Below are 20,086 nucleotides of genomic sequence, written 5' to 3' on the forward strand. Positions count from 1 at the left end.
CGTATCTATTTATAGCTTTCCAATGTTTGCCGGCTTTCTGTCTCCATCCGTTACTCCTGATGAAGCCAGTAGTCTTCCTGGTCCATATGGAGGAGTGTTTGTGGCAGGTGCTTTTTAGCAGCAGGACGTGTTTGTCTAGTGGTTAGAGCAAGGGACTGGGAGTCAGGAGAACGGAGGTGTCCCGTTCCAGTCTGTACAGCTTGCTCAGTGTGGACGTTGGGGGAGTCACTCAGTCTCTCTCTGGTGTCTGTTTCCCAACTTTCAGAATGGGGATGATGCTGGTCTAATTAACAGGGAGGCAAAATTCCTTCCTCTTTGTGCAGTTCTTTGGGGCCCTCGGTGGGCACAGGGTTGGTAAGTGCCCTAGAAACGCAGAGGAGGGAGTGGTAGTGGCTTTCTTAACAACCAAGGACGCGAAGACAAGTAGCGGGCGATGCTGGAGTTGAAATGAGGAAGGAAACAGCTCCCCTTGTTGGAATAGTATTAAGGGAGGAAGATCGACGTTTCCCTTGTCAGCTTGAATGGCACCATTTTTTGCCTCTTGTATGGAAGGATGGTCTAGTGCAGGGTGGCCAACCTGAGCCTGAGAAGGAGCCAGAATTTACCAATGTACATTGCCGAAGAGCCCCAGTAATACGTCAGCAACCCCTCATCAGCTCCCCCACCCCGCTCCCAGCACCTCCCACCCACCAGCAGCCCAGCTGATCAGCCCCTCCCCCTCCCTTCCGCCACCTCCTGATCAGCTGTTTGGTGGCATGCAGGAGGCTCTGGGGGGGAGGAGTGAGGGCACGGCAGGCTCAGGGGAGGGAGCGGGAAGGAGTGGAGTGGGGGCAGGGCCTGTGGCAGAGTCAGGGGTTGAGCAGTGAGCACCCCCGGCACATTGGAAAGTTGGCGCCTGTCGCTCCAGCCCCGGAGTCGGTGCCTATACAAGGAGACGCATGTTAACTTCTGAAGAGCCACATGTGGCCACCCCTGGTCTAGTGGTTAGGGTGCTAGCCTGGCACTTGGGTGACCTGAGTTCAAATCCTTGTGTGACCACCTTGGGCTTGTCTAGACTTGGAAGGTAGTGCTGATTCAGGCAGGCTGTGACTTGAAGGCACAAAAGTGGGCAGGAGGGATAGCTCAGTGGTTTGAGCATTGGCCTGCTAGACCTGGGGTTGTGAGTTCAATCCTTGAGGGGGCCTTTTAGGAAGATGACCTCCTGAGGTCCCTTCCAACCCTGATACTCTATGATAATAGCTGTCCCTGAGTAACTCTGTATGTGGACACTCTTCTTCTGGAACAAGCGTGCCTTGTTCCTGCTTCGCTTACCCCTCTTTAAACAGGAACAAGGCCCTCTTCTTCTGGAGTAAAAGTGTCCACACACAGGGACAGCAAATCAGAGACCTCCGTGGCTCAGGTCCTCATGTGTACCCTGGGGCTAATGGCACTGCCCTGCCTCACAGAGGTGCGGTGAGGATACACACAGTAGAGATTGTGAGCGCTCAGCTACTGTGGTAATGGGGCTGTATAATTGGGACAGCTGGAACTGGACCTATGAAGCTGGCTTGTTCTTGCCTTCTGGGCCATGACCCCCCGGTGAACATCACCAATTGCCTTAGGGGAAGGGGACAGTTTAGTTAACCCCATCCTGTTCCCTCTGCCTCGGTAACCCGGAGCAGCCCATAAACCCGTGCGCTGTTTCTTAAGCTGCCTCTTTTAGCAGCGTCATGTGACCTGATGCAAGAATTATGGGAGGACTGCACTAGAGGTCGACAGGTGGCTGATGCCTGAATGTCGGGGGTGGCAGATTGAAGGAAGAGTTCGCCCGTCTTGGTCGTGTTGGGCTGCTATGAAGTGACCCTGGCTGATTGGTGAATAGAGAGGAAAGGCTCGGGGCAGTTCACGGGTGGCCGCTGAATTCATCAGACTCTGACCAACTGATGGTATCGTGCCTCAAAAATCCAGGCCCTGAACGCCAGCCCCAGCTGTGCAAATGCAAACAGTGCAAACAGTGCTCCCTTTCAGAGGCAGCGGCCGTTGCCGTGTGGAGTACAGCTCCAGGGAGAGCACATCGACCAAGGCTCAAAGCATCACCATTTTCCAGCACCTGCAGCCAAGAAAAACATGTGCGGGCTGGAGTCCCTTTGGGTCAGGAAGCTTTTGGCACAAACCCTGGTGCTATTAATCTGTCTGAGGCTTGGTGCTTGGAAACTGAATCTCACGAGGCAGAGCTTCTCTAGTCCCTTAAACGTAGCCCAGTTTGGTCAAATCACAGCTATGTGCTTTGTAATTGCTCCAGCATTTTTGCCCTGGAATAAGAGACGTGAAACAGAAAAAGACCTGTTAGATCATCTTCCCCAGCCAGCTGTGTCAGGGCAGGATGGTTCCATGTGCCATGTATTTTGCGGCACTTTATCCAGTTCAGCCTTAAGTGCCTTAGTGAGGGTCTGCTTCCCTTGCGATTCTATCCCACAGCCTCGTAGATCTGATAAGAAGTCTCTTAAATCAGCCTAGATTCCCTCTTTTGAAGTTCATCCTGGTATTCCTCACTGAACGTCCTTATACCACTCTCATTCCTCTGCTTCCTGTGTGCTTAGGTCCTGGAAACCTTTGTAGGTGGTGATCAGGTTATATACCCTTCACGTCCCACTTAGCAGCTGCCTAGCCAAGCTAGACTTCGTAGCTCTTTGTATTTTCCCTCATTAATCTCCCTCGTTAGCTTCCCGGAAGCATTTTTGAGCCTCTTCTCTGAACTTCCTCTAATTTGTCTCTCTCATCAGAGCTAGTTTTGTGGCTAAGGGGCTAGACAGGGACTTGAGAGATTAGGGTTCAATCCCTGACTTGGCCACAAAGTTCCAGGGTGTTTTGGGGCAAGTCACTTCAATCTCTCTGTGCCTCGTTTCCCCTGTTGTAAACATTGGTTGTTTTTCTCAGTCCTTGCTGCTGAGAGTATCCGCGGTTTAGAGCAGGGTCATTCTCACTATGTTTATACAGTGCCTGGCCCAATGGGGCTGCAGGATCACTCAGGGTCTCTAGGTTTCATTGCAGCAGAGAGAATGTTTCTGATAACGAAGTCCCGAGATTTGAGTTCAGTATCCCATGGGTGTAGTATCCCAGCCACGTCCGATGTGTGGAGAGGGACGTGCGCTTTCCTGACGCATTGGCCACTTTCTGCCATATCACATGTCTACTTTGCTGTCATCCGGGTCTCTCACGCTGCTTCCTGTGTTTCTCCCTCCCAATGTCAGCGTGTTCAGGTTATTTTTTCCTGCGTGTATTTCTGCGTCGAATCTGGTTTTATTTGCTCGCTTATTTAATAGGATTTTTCTGTCCTTCCTGGTGTTTGTAACTCCTCTCAGCTTTGGGCCTCGGCAGTTTTCAGTCTACTCCCTCTCCCAGATCAGAGAGGAGCTTGTAGAAAACCAGACCCAGCATCGCCCCCTGTGCTCCTTCCCCCAACTCAATATGTTGTTGTTTGTCTGCAATCCTTCAATTGATTGCCAGTCCTTGTGCCTGGGCTCAAACGCACGCTGGCTGGAACGAAGTTCAAACTCACCTCAACCATTTGGGCATGCCCGGGCATAGGAGAACGAGCCGGTGATGCCAAGATGCTGTCACGCTTCTTTCTCAGCCTTTCTGGTAAGGTGAGTTCCATTGCCGCTAAGCTCACTAATGAAAACAAAACGTACAGTAAAAAGAAGAACAGGAGTACTTGTGGCACCTTAGAGACTAACAAATTTATTAGAGCATAAGCTTTCGTGGACTACAGCCCACTTCTTCGGATGCATATGAAGTGGGCTGTAGTCCACGAAAGCTTATGCTCTAATAAATTTGTTAGTCTCTAAGGTGCCACAAGTACTCCTGTTCTTCTTTTTGCGGATACAGACTAACACGGCTGTTACTCTAAAACGTACAGTAGCTCTTTCTGCAACTAGTTGAGCGGGTGCCAGGGTTAGTCCGCGCTTCCAAGCAGGAGGGAATGGTTACATGCTGTTCCAGGCAAGGGGACAGCCTTGTGAGATGGGCCCGCGTTTCGGGTACTGTCTTCTCCCCACCCGATCCAAGCCCTTTGAGCTCTCCATGGGGAGTGCTCCCCCGAGACTTCGGGCAGAGTTGTTCATCCCCCTCCGGGGACTCGAGGCTGGAATACGCGCGTGAGAGGCGGGACAGCCTGGCCTCTTGGCCAACGAGAACACCTGGCACTGGTAACCCAGAAAGGGCCCAAGTGAGCAGTCGATGCTAATGCTGCTTCCCAGTGACCCTTTCCAAACGGTGGGAACTTGCAAGGGGGAAAATGGCCAGTCTGTCCAAAAAGAACAATGAAAGAAGCCCTGTGTGTGAGCCCTAGAGAAGGTGAACGGGGGTCCAAGGAGAACTAAGGGGCCTTTTCATATTCAATAAGCCCTGTTCAGTTAGGAGAGGGGGAGAAGGGACTGAGGCCAAGTGGCTGGCGGTTGGGCTTATGGGAAGAGGAGGACTTAGAATTTGGCTTCATTGGCAACTTCACAACGAAACAAACATCAGCCTAAGCTTTCTCCCCACACTTGGCTGGTGTAGGGGGTTGTCTGCATGCCCTCCACTGGCCCAGTCCCTAGGTCTCTCTACCCCAGATCATAGACGCTCCAGCCACTCGTCCTGGTTAGAACAAACAGAATCAGCATGGGTCAGCGGTAAGGAGACTTTGGGTACGTCTTCACTACCCACCGGATCGGCGGGTAGTAATCGATCTGTCGGGGATCGATTTATTGTGTCTCGTCTAGACGCGATACATCGATCCCCGAACGCGCTCCCCGTCGACTCCGGAACTCCACCAGGGCGAGAGGCGGAAGCGGAGTCGACGGGGGAACGGCGGCCGTCGATCCCGCGCCGCGAGGACCCGAGCTAAATCGATCTAAGATATGTCGACTTCAGCTACGCTATTCTCGTAGATGAAGTTGCGTATCTTAGATCGATCCCCTCCCTCCCCCCCAGTGTAGACCAGCCCTAAGCAGAAGAACTTTAGCCTGGTTGCTAGAAGCTGCCTCCCTGTTAAGAGATCTAGAATTTGTCCCCTTCTTATTCCATTACTTAAGGCCCTTGGTTGTAGCCACCCATCTGGCTGCTTGAGAGCAGTGCAGGGTTGTGCTGGGCCTGCCTGTCTCCACTGTGCACTGAGCACAGGATGCTCAAGGCTTGGCTTGTGACCAGCCGTTTCCTATGCTCAGGCAGTGCCTTTGAATGTCAGATCAGGCCCTTTTTTTCCTGCAGCTGTTGTACATGTTCCTTAGGAACAGGCAGATGTAAAAAGCTCGCATGATGGGAGGGGAATTCTGACTCGGGCGTGCATGTAATCCAGAGTTTAGCACAGAGGTGACTAATTCTAGTGCAATGTAATTGCACAGATCAACAAAAAAGATACCGTGCTCTTTCCGTTAAAAAGAGACTCGTCTCCCCTCCTTTCTGCTGCAGGAGCAGCCAGCGCACCAGTCTCTGTGTTAGTAATACGTTGGCTTAGTAGCAAGCTACATGCATTTCTTAGACACATGGCACCTTTGTATCCAGCTGATGAGTGATAAGGGCAGCATTGTCCAAGTTGGCACCCAAAATAAGAGGCAGCTTCGTAGCACTTCTGAAAATCAGGCCACTTTATTTTGGGTGCCCAAATACAGATCTAGGCGCCCTTCTGTAACGGCTCGACCACCTCTAGATTTGCTGTGAAAGGCAGGCGTATGTCCCGGCAGGTTGCACTGGGGCTGCTCCCAACCTCAGCCTGTTATGAAGTTAACAATACGTTGGAAGCTGTTCTGGGCCAAGCCCTGGCTAGGGCACTGTTGAAGGTGGACCAGGGTGGGTTTCTAGAGGGCTGGTGAGAATGTCCCTTCCAGAATCTAGGTCCGATCTGCTGCAGGCGCTGTGTTGGGCGTAGCGCTCACCCACGGAAGCAGGTAGAGGCTGGGGCCTCATCTGCCAGGTACATCCTAATGTTCCACAGATATCTAAGTCATGTGGAAATGCCAAAGAGCAGCTGTGGCAGAGAACCAGGGAGGTTATGGAAAATCTGTTTCCTTTCAGAGATTTTCAGTTTGAAATACGACAAGGCGTGGACATGAAATCCAAACAACACAGCACAACGTAGACGTCTACCAGCCAGAAAGTGACACCTGCTGCTTTAATATGTAGCTACATATACCCAGACCCCCCCGCCACCTTCCAAAGGATCCCTTGTTCACCCTACTCTAGATTCTGTTGTTAAGAGCGGGCTATTTTGGACTGCAAACCTCAATGGTGGTACTTGAGAATATCAGCATTCCCAGCCATCCCCTGCTAGCATATTGTGCTGGGCTAAATCCATGGAAATTGAGTGTAATGAGTTTATTTTCTGGCAGCCCTGGAGAGTAGAAGTCAGAGGAAACATGGAGGGCTCTGCATCCCTTGCTCTGAGTTTGGAAGAACCTGTTGCTTGTTTGTGTTGTCGCTCCTTGGCAGAGACTTTCTGGCTCATAGGTTGGACCTTCAGTAGCTTGGGCCCGACTTGAGAGCATCTCTGGCCACTTACACATGCTGATGCTCTGTTTCCAGGCGCAGCTGAGATAATCGTACGGGTGGGTTAACTGCACAATTGTACACCCACTTGGGGTGAAATTCCTCAGGTGAGGAGGCCCAGTGAAAGGCCCTCCCTGCACTTTAAGCCCTTAGAGAAGAGGGCCTGGCTGAGCAGATGTGCTATGGAGACCCCTGCATCTGCTGTTATGGAAGGGATCTCTGTGCCAGCCCCTCGTAGGCCAGCGCAAAGGGCATAGGTGGGGGAGGACCTGGTTCCAGGAGGCGCGAGATGTACATTGATCCCAGGGCCCTAGTGGAATGTGCAAATAGGGCCTGTCCTGAAGCCTTCAACACAGAGACTCTTGCAGGCTTCAATGAGCTGTGGATCAAGCCCATAGCATGGAGCAGAGGCCCTGTGGAGGCGATGCACTGCAGCCCTGTGCTTTGGCCCCAGGACCAGAGCAGGATTTCCCCACCTTTGCACTTCACCCTCATGAACCTCAGTTCTCCAGTTTAATGAGTCCCATCTCTCATGTGCTGAGTACTAAAGTCCAGGCCCAGGGACTTGCGATGTATATCCTGAATGCTATGTATTTATTTTGGACATTGATTCTGTAGCTGGTTAATAATTGCTGCGGGGTTTCTGAATGGCAGGGGTGCAGGTGGAAGGGCTTGTCTACATAGAGAAGCTAATTCAGATTAAGGTAGGGTGTGAATTTAAAGTGAAATCGCTATTCCTGATTAACAAAGTGGATTAAGCTTTTAGAGTTAGGCTGGGTCTACACTACCCGCCTAAATCGGTGGGTAGAAATCGACCTCTCAGGGATCGATCCCCGAATCAACGCTCTTACTCCACCAGCGGAGGTGGGAGTAAGCGCCGTCGATGGGAAGCCGCAGAGGTCGATTTTGCCGCCATCCCTACAGCGGGGTAAGTCGGCTGCGATACGTCGAATTCAGCTACGCTATTCGCGTAGCTGAATTTGCGTATCTTAAATCGACCCCCTCCCCTGTAGTGTAGACGTAGCCTTAGGCATTTTTATTCCAGAATAACAACATCCACACAGAAGAAGTTCATTAGGAATCATTAGGAATAACTCCCCCGTGTAGATAAGCCCTACGTGAGTGGGGGGGGATACAGCTTGTACATATCTGGTAGACCTGTTGATCACTTGCTCAAACTCCTTGTCTAATTGCAGATCGACAGGACAGAGACGGCCGTGAATAACCTCAACCCAGCCTTCTCCAAGAAGTTCATCGTCGATTACCACTTTGAAGAAGTGCAGAAGCTGAAGTTTGCTCTCTTTGACCAGGACAAGTCGAGCATGCAGCTGTATGAGCATGACTTCCTGGGAGAATTCTCCTGCACCCTGGGCACGGTGAGCAGCTAGCAGACACTTGTGTGGCTCCCTCGGTCAGAAGGATCCGTTACACCAAAAATCACAACCATGTTTAGGTTACACCCAGTCCCAAAGGAGCAGTCACTTACCACAGGTCAATTGCAGCTTAGATCACACACAAAAAGTCAATGCTTGCAGCCAGTGCTATAATAAACCGTCTTAAGATTTATTAACTAAGGAAAGGAAATAAGATCGTTATTTACAAGGTTTAAGCAAGTAAACACACACACACAAATGAGTTAGTTTTAAGTTCTAAAAGGTAATGGAAGTGTCTATAATAAGCAAGATCTATGTGTCCCTTAGGGCTAACCCAGGCTAAACACTGGGGGTTTCTTGCTTCTGCCTAGAAAACCTTGCCCTCGAGAGCCCAAGCAGCATAGAGATAGTTTCTTCTTATTAGGGATTTTTATTCCCTTTCTCTGACCAGCCTTCCCAGCTGATGGAAGGGAATTCACTTGCATGTTTCCTCTTCCTGGGGGGCGTGAGAGAGCAATCAGCAAGGCTTTTGTCCTCTTTGATGTTCCACAATAGTTCGCCTGGCATTGATGGACCCTCTCTGTTGGGCAGGAAGTAACACCTTCTGCTGGAAGGTGGCATTTCACACTAGTTAACATCTTTCTTCCACTTGATGATTTACACCATTACAAAGGACTGCCATGCAAACACTTAAATATTCCTTTTATAACATGGGCTACAGATGTTATAAGTGAGATTATGAAATGCTTGTCAATTGCTGCATGCATTAAAGTCTAATCACTAAACACATTCTTATCATTCTAATACCTATTTTAACTGTACTAACACACAGGTGAGCCAGACTGGTTCCCGCTATGTATTTGTCAGAGTTCAGTTGAGACCTAAGGGCCTTGGCATGAGCTGGCACCTCACCTGCCAGCGTCACAACCTCCACATCCACCTGCTGTAGCCTAGACTGTAAGCTCTTTGATGGCAAGACTGCCTTTTCCATAAGGCCAGGCCTACACAAGAGAAGGTTTGCCGGTATAACTCTATGGCAAGCCCTGCTAGCTTAGAAACAGTTTATACCAGCAAAAAGTGCATGTGCCGGTATAGTTATATAGTTATAAGTAAGTTATAAGTTATAAGAAATAAGTTACATGGGCAAAAACACATTGATGCTGGTCAGGGCCGGTGCAAGGAAGTTTCGCGCCCCCTGCCCCCGTTGCAGCTAACCCCGCCCACCGCCCCCCTGTGGCAGCTAACCACGCCCACCCGCCCCTCCCACCCGAGGAGCCCCACCCGCCATGGCAGCTAACCCACCCCCACACACACCCAGGGAGCCCCCCCTCGCAGCAGCTACCCCCCCTTGTAAGCCCCCCCTCCACGGCAGTTAACCCCGCCCGGGGAACCCCCGCCCCCCTCCACGGCAGTTAACCCCGCCCGGGGAGCCCCCTCCCCGTGGAAGCTAACCTCGTCCCCCTCCACGGCAGCTAACCCCGCCCAGGGAGCCCCCCCCGTGGAAGCTAACCCCGCACTCCTCCATGGCAGCTAACCCCGCCCCAGCTCACCTTGGCTCCGCCTCCTCCACTGAGCACGCTGGCGCCGCTCTAATTCTCCTCCCCTCCCAGGCTTGCAGCACCAATTGGAGGAGACTTAGTGCGGGGGCTGTGTGCTCAGTGGAGGAGGCAGAGTGGAGGTGATCTGGGGCGGGGAGCGTTTCCACTGTGTGCCCCCCCGTTACTGCGGGCGGCCCTCCCCGCATCCCCCCCAGCTCACCTCCACTCCATGTCCTCGCCTGAGCGGGCTTTTAGGCGCCCTCAACCACTAGGCGGAATCGAGCCCCTGACTGGGGTGTCTTGCTGGAGCACAATTGCTTTGTGGCTCTTGACGGTCTCGCAGTGGACAGCAGGTTGTTGCTGTGATGATCTGGCAGCCCAGAATAATCATGGGGACAAATTGGAGTGGCAACACCTGCTTTGGTGTAACTGACTAGACAAGATGCAGTGCACTGGAGTGTCAGGCTCACAAACTCAGCTGAGGGGGGTGGTGGCTTCTTTCACTGGATTTTGATCACTGCTTTTTGCCCTTATAGGGTTTTATTAAACCTGCCCAGTTTTGAGGTCCGGGCAGCTATTAAAAGGGACAGGAAGCTGCCTTAGGTACACATAACCTGGCTCGGAAGAGCCACTAGAAAAAGCATTTGACCTCCCCTTTTAATTTCCCTTTTGTGTTAGAGCTCTGTCAGATTAGTTTGGAGTGTTTTGTTGCACCTCATTAATTCCGCGGCTGGATTTAAAGGGAAAACTGTTTCATTCCATGACCCCAACCACCTCTGCAGCCATGCGAACTAAAACTATGAGGCATGATCAAATCTCATGCTTCAGGGCACAAGCAGCCAGCCTGCCACGGTCAGGAAGCCACTTTTAACCCCCGATGTGCACTGCTGCATAAATGCCTAGTTTCACGGCGGTTTTTTTGCCTGTCTCTAAAGCAATCGCTTTTGGCCAGTGTTGGAGCGAAGATACCAGACTCGCTGGAATGATGGCCTGGTCCTGTAAGGAAAATCCTGTAGTCCTTGATGCGATGAGACCTGGCTGTGACTTAGGTTATGTTTACACAGCTGCAGCGCTTCAGTGTCGACATTCACGACAGTGAGGGGAGGGGTTCTTCCATCACAGTAGTGAATCCACCTCCCCAGGAGGCGGTCGCTAGGTTAATGGAAGAATTCTTGCATTGACCTGGTGCTGTCTACTGTGGAGGTTAGACTGCATAGCTGCGACTCTGAGGGGGGTGGATTTTTCACACCAGTAGGGGAATGTAGCTGTGCTGATGTAAATGTTCAGGGTAGACCAGCCCTTACTGTTGCGTCTGACGAAGTGGGTATTCACCCATGAAAGCTCATGCTCCAATACGTCTGTTAGTTTATAAGGTGCCACAGGACTCTTTGTCGCTTTTTACAGATCCAGACTAACACGGCTACCCTTCTGATACTTGTTGCCTTTAATATCTCCTTCCCCGATTAGAGGAGAGGTCTGTCTTCCGAGGGGGGGGAAGCCTTTCCAGTGAGCTCGACTGAGAATCCGGGATAAAATCCAGTTAGACCTGTGCCACCATCTCTTATCTCATCTGGGTGGAAACTGCTCTGGCCTAGGATCGGAGCTGGAAATTGCAGGAAAGCGCTTTAACTAAGTGAATTTTTCCCTCTAATGCTGCTGCTAGTGCTCAAATTACACATGATGCCGTATTGCAGCTGAGTAGATTGCAGAGGGTTATTTCAGCTTCCGAATGGCTGTTTTCAGGCTTCTTAGGAAGAGAACTGGGAATTATACAATATATATCCACTTCATAGTATGATCAGCGCTGCTCCTCGTTTGGGATCCGCTGAGGCAAAATGCAAAGTGCCCCTGAAAACTACAGGAGTTTGGGAATGCCCAGTGTTCTGCGGGATTGGGCCCTTAGGTAGTGAGGAAAGCAGTCATCAACAGAAGAGCAAAACTGGCAAAGAAAGGAATTTTACTGTCATGCTTCTAAGAAGTTATTTAAAACGAGGAGGAGGAGTTCAAAAAGTAAGTCTGTATCTTAAGCTGGTGCAAATCACTGTAGCTCCATTGACTTCAATAGAATTGTGCCTATTTACACTGGCTGAGGATATGGCCCGTAGTTTGAATTGGATTCAAACTACGTTCTTTCACTCGGCCTAAAGTGTTGGGTAGCGTTGCTGTGCACTGTTTAACTGCCGCCACGTTCCACCCTAGACACAGCTGCATTTTGAGTGGGGTGAGCTTTTTTTCCTGAATATATCGTTTAAGAACCCAGTCCTGTGAGCTGCCAAGCACACGCCATTAGACTTTAGCAGGGGCCAATGGTGTTTTGCATAAAACAGGAGCAAGGCCTATGCTTTAAAGAGATTTGGGATGGAAGAACTTGATGCAAATGTGCACTGGTGAGGATGGTGACATTAATCAAGTACTGTGTCTCTGTGGTCCTTTTAAGATACGTTTTGAAAAGCTGCGACTGTGAACATGTCACCGGAATTAGCTAATTTAGGCTGTGATCAATTCCTCCTCACTTTGTTTTTGATCATTTAGACCATTACATCTCTGGTTTTTGTGGCTTCCTTAGATTGTCTCAAGCAAGAAGATAACAAGAACGCTACTTCTGGGAAATGGGAAGCCGGCTGGAAAGGGGATGATAACGGTACAGTTACTAATTTATTATATATATCGTGTGGGAATTTAGATAATAGACACGGTGTGGTCCGCTTGATAGTGCACTGGATTGGGACCCCGTAAACCTGAGTTCTGTTTTCTGCAAGTCACTTCACCTTTCTGAGCTTCCGTTTCCCCTCCTAGCTTTTGTCTATTTAGATTGTAAGCATTTTGGGGTAGGGACTGCCTCTTGCTACGTGTCTGTACAGTGTTTAGTACAATGGGGCCCTTCTCTTAGTTGGGTTCCCGGGGACACTGAAATAACAAAATCTAAATCTCTGGGTAAGTACGAAGTAATATGCTTTTCTTGTTATGCACATGGTCTCTCTCCAAACCTCCCTGAAACAGACTGAGATAAATGGGTTGATTATATTACGCTGCTGATAATCAGTGGTTTTATTTGTAGTAAGAAGACAGGACTTACAACTTAGCAACAGGTCTCTTAGCAACAGCATCTCTCGCCTGATGCACAATCCCCCCAGGTGGTGGCTTTCCCATTGTTGGTATATGTAGCAATCTTTTCTGTACATGAAGAGGGTAGATTTAGGACTGGTTTTTGACCTTTGACTCTTCTAAATGTTAGATCTGAGCTCTGTCAGATTTTCAGCTGGGTGACAACAGTCCAGCTGATGAGCTTTTCCTTCTATGTTACGTGAGGTGGTTAAAGGGTATTGAAATCAAGACTGGTTTTAAACAGTGCTAAAGAATGGCTAAGCGTGGCTGCTGCAGTGTGTCTGTATTGCTATTCACTGTAGAAACTGGTAAGATGGTAACAGGATTTCGCTAACATTAAAAGAACATAAGAACGGCCATACTCGGTCAGACCAGTGGCCCATCTAGCCCAATATCCTGTCTTCTGACAGTGGCCAATGCCAGGTGCTTCAGAGGGAACGAAGAGGACAGGTATTCATCAAGAGATCCACTCCCTGTTTGTCCAGTTGCAGCATCTGGAGTCAGAGGCTTAGAAGCACCCAGAGCGTGGGATTGCATCCCTGACCATTTTGGCTAATAGCCGTTGATGTACCTATTCTCCATGATCTTATCTAGTTAGTTATACACCTCTACCCCGATATAATGCGACCCGATATAACACAAATTCGGATATAACGCGGTAAAGCAGCGTTCCAGGGGGGCGGGGCTGCGCGCTCCGGCAGTTCAAAGCAAGTTCGATATAACGCGGTTTCACCTATAACGGGGTAAGAGTTTTTGGCTCCCAAGGACAGCGTTATATTGGGGTAGAGGTGTAGTTTTGGCCTTCACGACATCCTCTGGCAAAGAGTTCCACAGACCGTGCATTGTGTGAAGAAATACTTCCTTTCGTTTGTTTTAAACTGCCTATTAATTTAATTGGGTGACTCCTGGCTCTTCTGTTATATGAAGGAGTGAATAACACTTCCTTATTCACTTTCTCCACACCAATCATGATTATAGAGACCCCTATCATATTCCCCCTTCCTCGTCTCTTTTCTAAGCTGAACAGTACCAGTCTTTTTAATCTCTGCTCGAATGGAACAGCTTCCATACCCTTAATCAGTTTTGTTGCCCTTCTCTGTACCTTTTTCATTTCTAATATATCTTTTTTGAGATAGGGTGACCAGAACTGCATGCAGTATTCAAGATGGGTGGGCGTACTATGGATTTATATAGTGGCGTTCTCATGTTTACTGTCTTATTATCTATCCCTTTCCTAATGGTTCTTAACATTGATGGGTTTTTTTGGACTGCTGCTGCACATTAAGCTGATGTTTTCAGAGAACAATCCACAATGACTCCAAGATCTTTCTTGAGTGGTAACCGCTAACTCAGACCCCATTATTTTGTATGTATAATTGGGATTACGTTTTCAAATAGGTGTTGCTTTGCATTTATCTACACTGAATTTTATCTGCCATTTTGTTGCCCGGTCTGCCAGTTTTGTGAGATCGCTTTGTAACTCTTCACAGCCTGCTTTGGACTTGACTATCTTGAGTACTTCTGTATCGTCTGCAAACTTTGCCACCTCACCGTTTGTCTTTTTCCAGATCATTTGTGAATCTGTTGAACAGCACTGAGCCCAGTAGAAATCCTTGGGGGACACCACTATTTACCTCTCTCCAGTCTGAAATCTGACCATTTATTTCTACCCTTTGTCTCCTGTCTTTTAACCAGTTACTGATCCAATAGAAAACCTCCCTCTTATCCCAGGACTGCTTAGTTTGCTTAAGAGCCTTTGGTGAGGGACCTTGTCAAAGGCTTTCTGAAAGTTTAAGTACACTACATCCACTGGATCACCCTTGTCAGCATGTTTGTTGACCCCCTCAAAGAACTGTAATAAATAGGTGAGGAATGATTTTCCTTTACAAAAGCCATGTTGACTCTTCCCGATGTGCCTGATAATTCTTTCCTTTACTATAGCTTCAACCAGTTTGCCTGGTACTGAAGTTGCCAGGATCGCTTCAGGGGCCTTTTTAAAAAATCTTAAAAGGCGAAAGAAAATGCAATGGGAAAATTAATGAGCAGTATGGAATTCATATGTCTTTCCTGATTAAGTCTCTCTCCACCCTGCGCTTGGCACTTACTTTGGAAGAATTGAGCCAGATTAAAAGGTCACTTGTCAAGTTTAAAAAAACACATTTGTTTCAAAAAATAATTCCTTATCTCCGGCTAATACCTTGGATTACTAAACCTGAAAGGGTTTTAAATGTTTAATTCACTCTGTACAATGTATGTAATTTACTATTTTGCAATTAAATCTGGTTGGGTGGCGAAAATAAACTAGTTGAAACTTAACTTTTGCTTTTAGTCAGTTTCTCTTTCTGGTTCTTAGACATAATGCTGCAGTGTTTGAACAGTGTTGCAGTGTTAGCATGGCAAACACTGGAATGCAATAATCTTCCACATAAACAGTAACATGAAAACACCCTACTGTTTTTGGCTCTTGTAAACGTTAAGTTGCACAAAACATAAAAGTTTGGACCTGTGGTGTCCCTTTAACTTTTTAAAGAAAGTCTTGTTTCCGTAAAAGTGGTGAATGCATTAGAAGTGCCTAAGGCCGTTCTAGGAGATGTTAATGTCAAATGCTGGTCCTGTCTCTTTGGATTTTCCCTCTTACTATAAACTCCCCCACCGCCATGTTTGTGGGGATTGAATTTGGGATCTTCAGCACAAACAGCACAGACGTCTTCCACTTGAACTAAAGGCACGTCTACACTAGAAGCGCTACATCGGTGCAGCTGCACTGCTGTAGCGCATCTGGTGAAGACACTCTGTGCTGACAGGAGAGACGGCATACTAAACCCACCCCCGTGAGAGGTGGTAGCTATGTCTGCGAGAGAAGTTCTCCTGCCAACATAGCGCTGTCCACACTGGCGCTTAGGTTGGTGTAATTTACGTTACTCAGGGGGGTGGCTTATTCACACCCCTGAGCGACGTAAGTTATGCCGAAGTACGTGGTGGTGTAGACCTGGCCTAAAGAATTAACTCTGCTAGCAGTAGTAGGCTCTTATCCTCTGGACCAGCTGTGAAGAGGTGACACAGAACCCTGAGCCAGCATGTTACCTGAGCAGTAGGTAGTTGCTTAGCGACTAGGCGCTGTCTACCTGGCTTTTAATATAATAACAGATGGAGATATACCTATCTCATAGAGCTGGAAGGGACCCTGAAAGGTTATGGAGTCCAGCCCCCTGCCTTCACTAGCAGGACCAAGTACTGATTTTGTCCTAGATCCCTAAGTGGCCCCCTCAAGGATTGAACTCACAACCCTGGGTTTAGCAAGCCACTGCTCAAACCACTGAGCTATCCCTCCCCTTTTGCTCTAGTATGAGTTATATCCCAGGTATCTCGGAATATGGTTGTTTCTTCTACCCGGTTCTGAGTCCCATATTTCTGGGCGTTCCTAGGGAGATGGAGAGCAGTTGTCTTTAATGGAAGATAGAGCAGGGATATGTTAGCATATGTGCTGAGGCAGCGGGCTGCTCCTTTAATTCTCGGAGCTCTTGGTTGCTGTCTGGGAGCTCTTTCTGTTTCAGCCCTGCCAGCCCTCCCGCTGCTCCTCCGGTTCTGTGTGCGTCCGAGGGTCCCCTGCCGCGTCTGAATCTCCACATTCCTTTCTGCCCGACTAGACTAGCGGCCTTGCTCGCTGCTTCGTTATGCAAATGACGCCCATGCGAATGCACTGTGCTGCGGAGGGCTTTCGTCTCCCTTCCTGATCAGCAGCTTGAAAGGAATTATTGACTACGTCGGAAGAGATCTTCATCTCTGCCCAGATCGCCCGCCGTGTGCGCAGCCAATCGCTAGTCCAGGAGTGGGGGTGGGGAAGGAAGGTGGCTATAGAAGGCCCAATGGCAGAGGGCAGCACTTAGTTATCTTGAGTGCTTCAAATGTTCAAAGCGCTGGCCCAAATGTTAACCAGTCCTTACACGTCCCCCATCTCATGAGCAGTTATTTTCCCCATGTTACCGATGGGGAACTGAGGAACATGGAGTTTAAGGACGGGGTTTACAGACGCATCTCAGTGACTGAGGAGCACAATCCCTGTTAATTCTCACACACCCTGAGCCATTCTCCACTCAGGAATGCACCAGCATCCTCATAATACCTGTGCCACTGCAAGGCATGGGAACGTGTGCTCCTAAATCATTTAGGTGCTTTTGAAAGGTCCACCCCCAGTGACTTGGCCAATGTCCCGAGGCTTGTCGGCGTCAGAGCTGGGAACTCTAGGTGTCACGAGTAGAACTGGCTGCAATTTGGGATTTTTGGTTCCTGGGATATTTCAAAATTTGACTTAGTTCTGATGTGGAGCTGCGGATCCTGTAATCCCATGTTCCCCAGGATTCCGCCAGGAAGCCGGGCAGGGTTCTTTCAGAGCCTTGCCTGGGTCTTGGCAAAAGCCCATCGAACCTGAACCGTTCTCGCAGAACATTTCAGGTTTGACAAACCAGCGTGATCCAACGAAACTGTCGTCAGAAAATTCCCGGCCCGCTCTGCTCACGAGTGATCTGGTTGGTTGAGTGCAACTCTTCACTCGTTCTGTTTCCGGTGTAATCGTTCACGGGAATTAGGCTGTTTTAACTTTGCTTTCTGCAAGCAGTTGAGAGTGGGCACTTCAGGTTTGCTTTCCACGAGCTTTGGTGCCAGCAATACCCAGTGGAGACACTCGGGAAAGGCAGACCCAAAGGGAACGCAAATACGACGGGAGTGATTGATTCCAACGTTCTAACAAATATTCATAGGAAAATGTTCATCCCAGTCCAGTGTTCACACAGGCCTACTGCTAAGTGTATAGCAATTGACATCCCCTTCTAAACGGCTAGACCAAAGGGCCACTGAAAAGGATCTGTCCCTTGAGGTTTTTGTGGAGGGGAAGGAATGTAATGCCTAAATCATGTTTAGAGTAAATAGAGAAATTCAGATGATTAAAGAAGCTGCTTTAAAAAAATAAATGGCCCTGTGCAAAGTGTTCCATGTGTGATAAGGTTGTCCTTGGAAACCAAAGATTTGGGTGGCTGTTGCAAATTGTGCATTGACGAAGGCCCTTCCTTGTGTTCAGGGTGTGGAAGAATTTCCAATGTGTGTGGATGATGCTGAGAATCAAAAGGAAGCTAGCGGAGGTATTGTGCGTGAATCTGATGGGAAACATTCTAGCAGTTGGAAGGAGATTTATTTTAATGTTGTGTTTAAGAGGAGCGTGACTGCAGAATGTGTCTGCTGCTCTCTATTGTTCTGGTAGGTCTAATTCGGAGTAATGGGCAGAGGTTCACATCCCTGAGCACCAGAGCTGGGATTTTTTTAAAGTATCCAAAGAGAGCCAGTCCCATCCAGCAAGGGTCAGGTTTACACCAAGAGCAGGCTTCACAAAAAGCACTGGTTTTGGAAAAGGCCAAGACTGAAATCCCTTAGAGTTCTGGGTCCCATCTGCTGCCAATGCTGGGTACCTCTCATGAGCGACCAGAGAACTTGGATCTCTAGGAGAGTTCATCCTGTGCTTTCGCCAGCTCAAAACTCACATAAATTATTGTTTTTTAAAAGAGCCAGAACTAGAGGCCAGTCTGGCATGTGGCAAACAGAACCCCCAGCTGGGATGTTTTAACATCAGCCAGTAGCCTCTGCGCTGTATTGTACAGCAGATCCCTTCTCCCAGATGACTGCAAGCAAGTTAGACTAACACGTCTTACCAGCCCGTGTCACCAGTCCGGTTCAGGCTGGGTTTATTCCCTGTGCTTTTCCTTACTGAATGAGACTCTCCAGTCCTTGACTTAGCGTCGATCTGGAATACGTTCAGGGAACACTCCTTGTAGCTCAGCTTAGAGAAATACAGGGCTGCGTTTGCATGCTGATCTGTCCTTTGGATTTATTCTTGCTGCTTTTGGGAAGAGTATCTCTGGCTGACACGTCCCATTATCTTGTGCCTCACGGATTGTCTCAAACTGGGCCTCATACATTGTAGCATACTGCCAAATATGAGACTGAAATACTCTGACTGGTACCTCTGGATTGTCAAGAAGGGATATGATCCGGCCTAGCCAAATGGGCAGCGGGCTTCTGATTTCCTTCATTCGTCATTATCAAGGGAAAATATACATCAGCTGCAACATAGGCATACCATAAAGGATTGTTTAGCCCTTTCACTGTCGTTCTGTCAGCCTCTTTGCCCTCTGATTTCGCTAGAAAGTTGTGCACAGGAGCAGATTGGTTAGTCATGGGCGTCTTTCTACAAGTGCCGGAGCCAGGGGACTTGCAAGGGAATATGCATACATTGTGATTTTGAGAATCCCAAGGAATCGTGAGAGATGGAAGATATTACTGTCCCCGTTCAGGTAACTGGGATTCCCAGCAGTTCATTTGGGTTGTGCATGCATTGAAATAGTCTCGAATCCCGCAAACAGGACAGAGATACTTTCGGTATCTCATGCATCTTGGGCCTGTCGGCCTCTGTGTGTTAGGACATCCCTGGCCTATTCACCAGTGTGTCTGGTGCATCACGCTCTACCAGGTGCATTGGGTAGCACCGGTACGTTGAACTGGGAAACGTACTCTACCTATTGTGTTTGGATCTAGATATCATATCCACTTAGCTCATCCTTTCAAGAGTGCTTTCCTCTAACCTAGAGCTGGGCAAACATTTTTGGACTAATAGTTTTATTTGCTGAAAAAAATGCAGGCTTGGTCAACCGGAAATTATTTGCAACCTTGACCCGATTAGTTTTGGCTGGGGACAAAGTTGTTCAGGGACAGCTTCGGGAGTGTGAGCGTCCCGTCCCTTTAGCCAGGGACCTCGCCTGGGATGGGGGAGACCTAGTTTGAATCCCTGCTCCGGAGTGGGGACTTGAACTCAGGTCTCCCCTCTCCCAGGTGAGCAGCCTAACCGTCAGGTTGTCGGCAATTTGGGGATGGGTTGATCTCCATCTCTGCTGTTCAAGCTGTTCCACTTTGCATAAATAAATAAATATTCATTGGGCCAAAGAGCGAACGTCTCTCTAGCCTGGTGATTAAGGTGCTCAGCTTACCAAGGGTCGTGGGGGATTCTCCATCGCTGCCCATTTTAAATCAGGACTGGATGTTTTTCTAGACCTGCTCTAGGCATTATCTGGGGGAAGTTCTCTGGCCTGTGTTACACAGGAGGTCAGACTGGATAGTCACAATGGTCCCTTCTGGCCTTGGACTCCATGACCCTGAGAGGCAGGAGATGTGGATTCAGATCTCTGCCCCTGTTGCAGTTTGAGTTGTCACGGCTGACGTGCTAATATTTGGGTGCCGCCAAGCAGCTGATGGGCGGTTGGCTGGTGGGTGCTGAGCACCCACAGAGTCAGCGCCTATGTCGGGCTCTACATTTATATTGATGTCCGCTGCCAAGACACCTGGGTGCTTTACCGGGGCAGTGTGATCTGGGCAGGGGTTTGAGGGGACGTCTACACCGTGATAAAGAATCGCGTGGCACCGAGTCTCAGAGCCTGGGTCAGCTGAGTCGGGCTCATGGGCCTAGAAATAGCAGCGTAAACGTTCTGGTTCGGGCTTGGGCTGGAGCCCGGGGGCTCAATGCTC

General features: G+C 49.0%; 1 protein-coding gene across 2 annotated transcripts in view; it reads left to right on the forward strand.

Moving 5' to 3' along the window:
- The window catches only part of CPNE2 (copine 2), a 173,743-nt gene that overhangs the window by 69,744 nt on the left and 83,913 nt on the right, over nucleotides 1–20,086 (forward strand). For both annotated transcript variants that reach the window (XR_008447130.1, XM_054049166.1), the window contains exons 3-4: nucleotides 7,701–7,880; nucleotides 11,982–12,056. Coding sequence is in view for 1 of the 2 variants with exons in the window: in XM_054049166.1 (XP_053905141.1) it covers nucleotides 7,701–7,880; nucleotides 11,982–12,056 (255 nt within the window). In the remaining variant the exon portion in view is untranslated. The remainder of the gene's footprint in view (nucleotides 1–7,700; nucleotides 7,881–11,981; nucleotides 12,057–20,086) is intronic.

Source organism: Malaclemys terrapin, chromosome 14 (assembly GCF_027887155.1).
Source record: "Malaclemys terrapin pileata isolate rMalTer1 chromosome 14, rMalTer1.hap1, whole genome shotgun sequence".
Taxonomy (NCBI): Eukaryota; Metazoa; Chordata; order Testudines; family Emydidae; genus Malaclemys; species Malaclemys terrapin.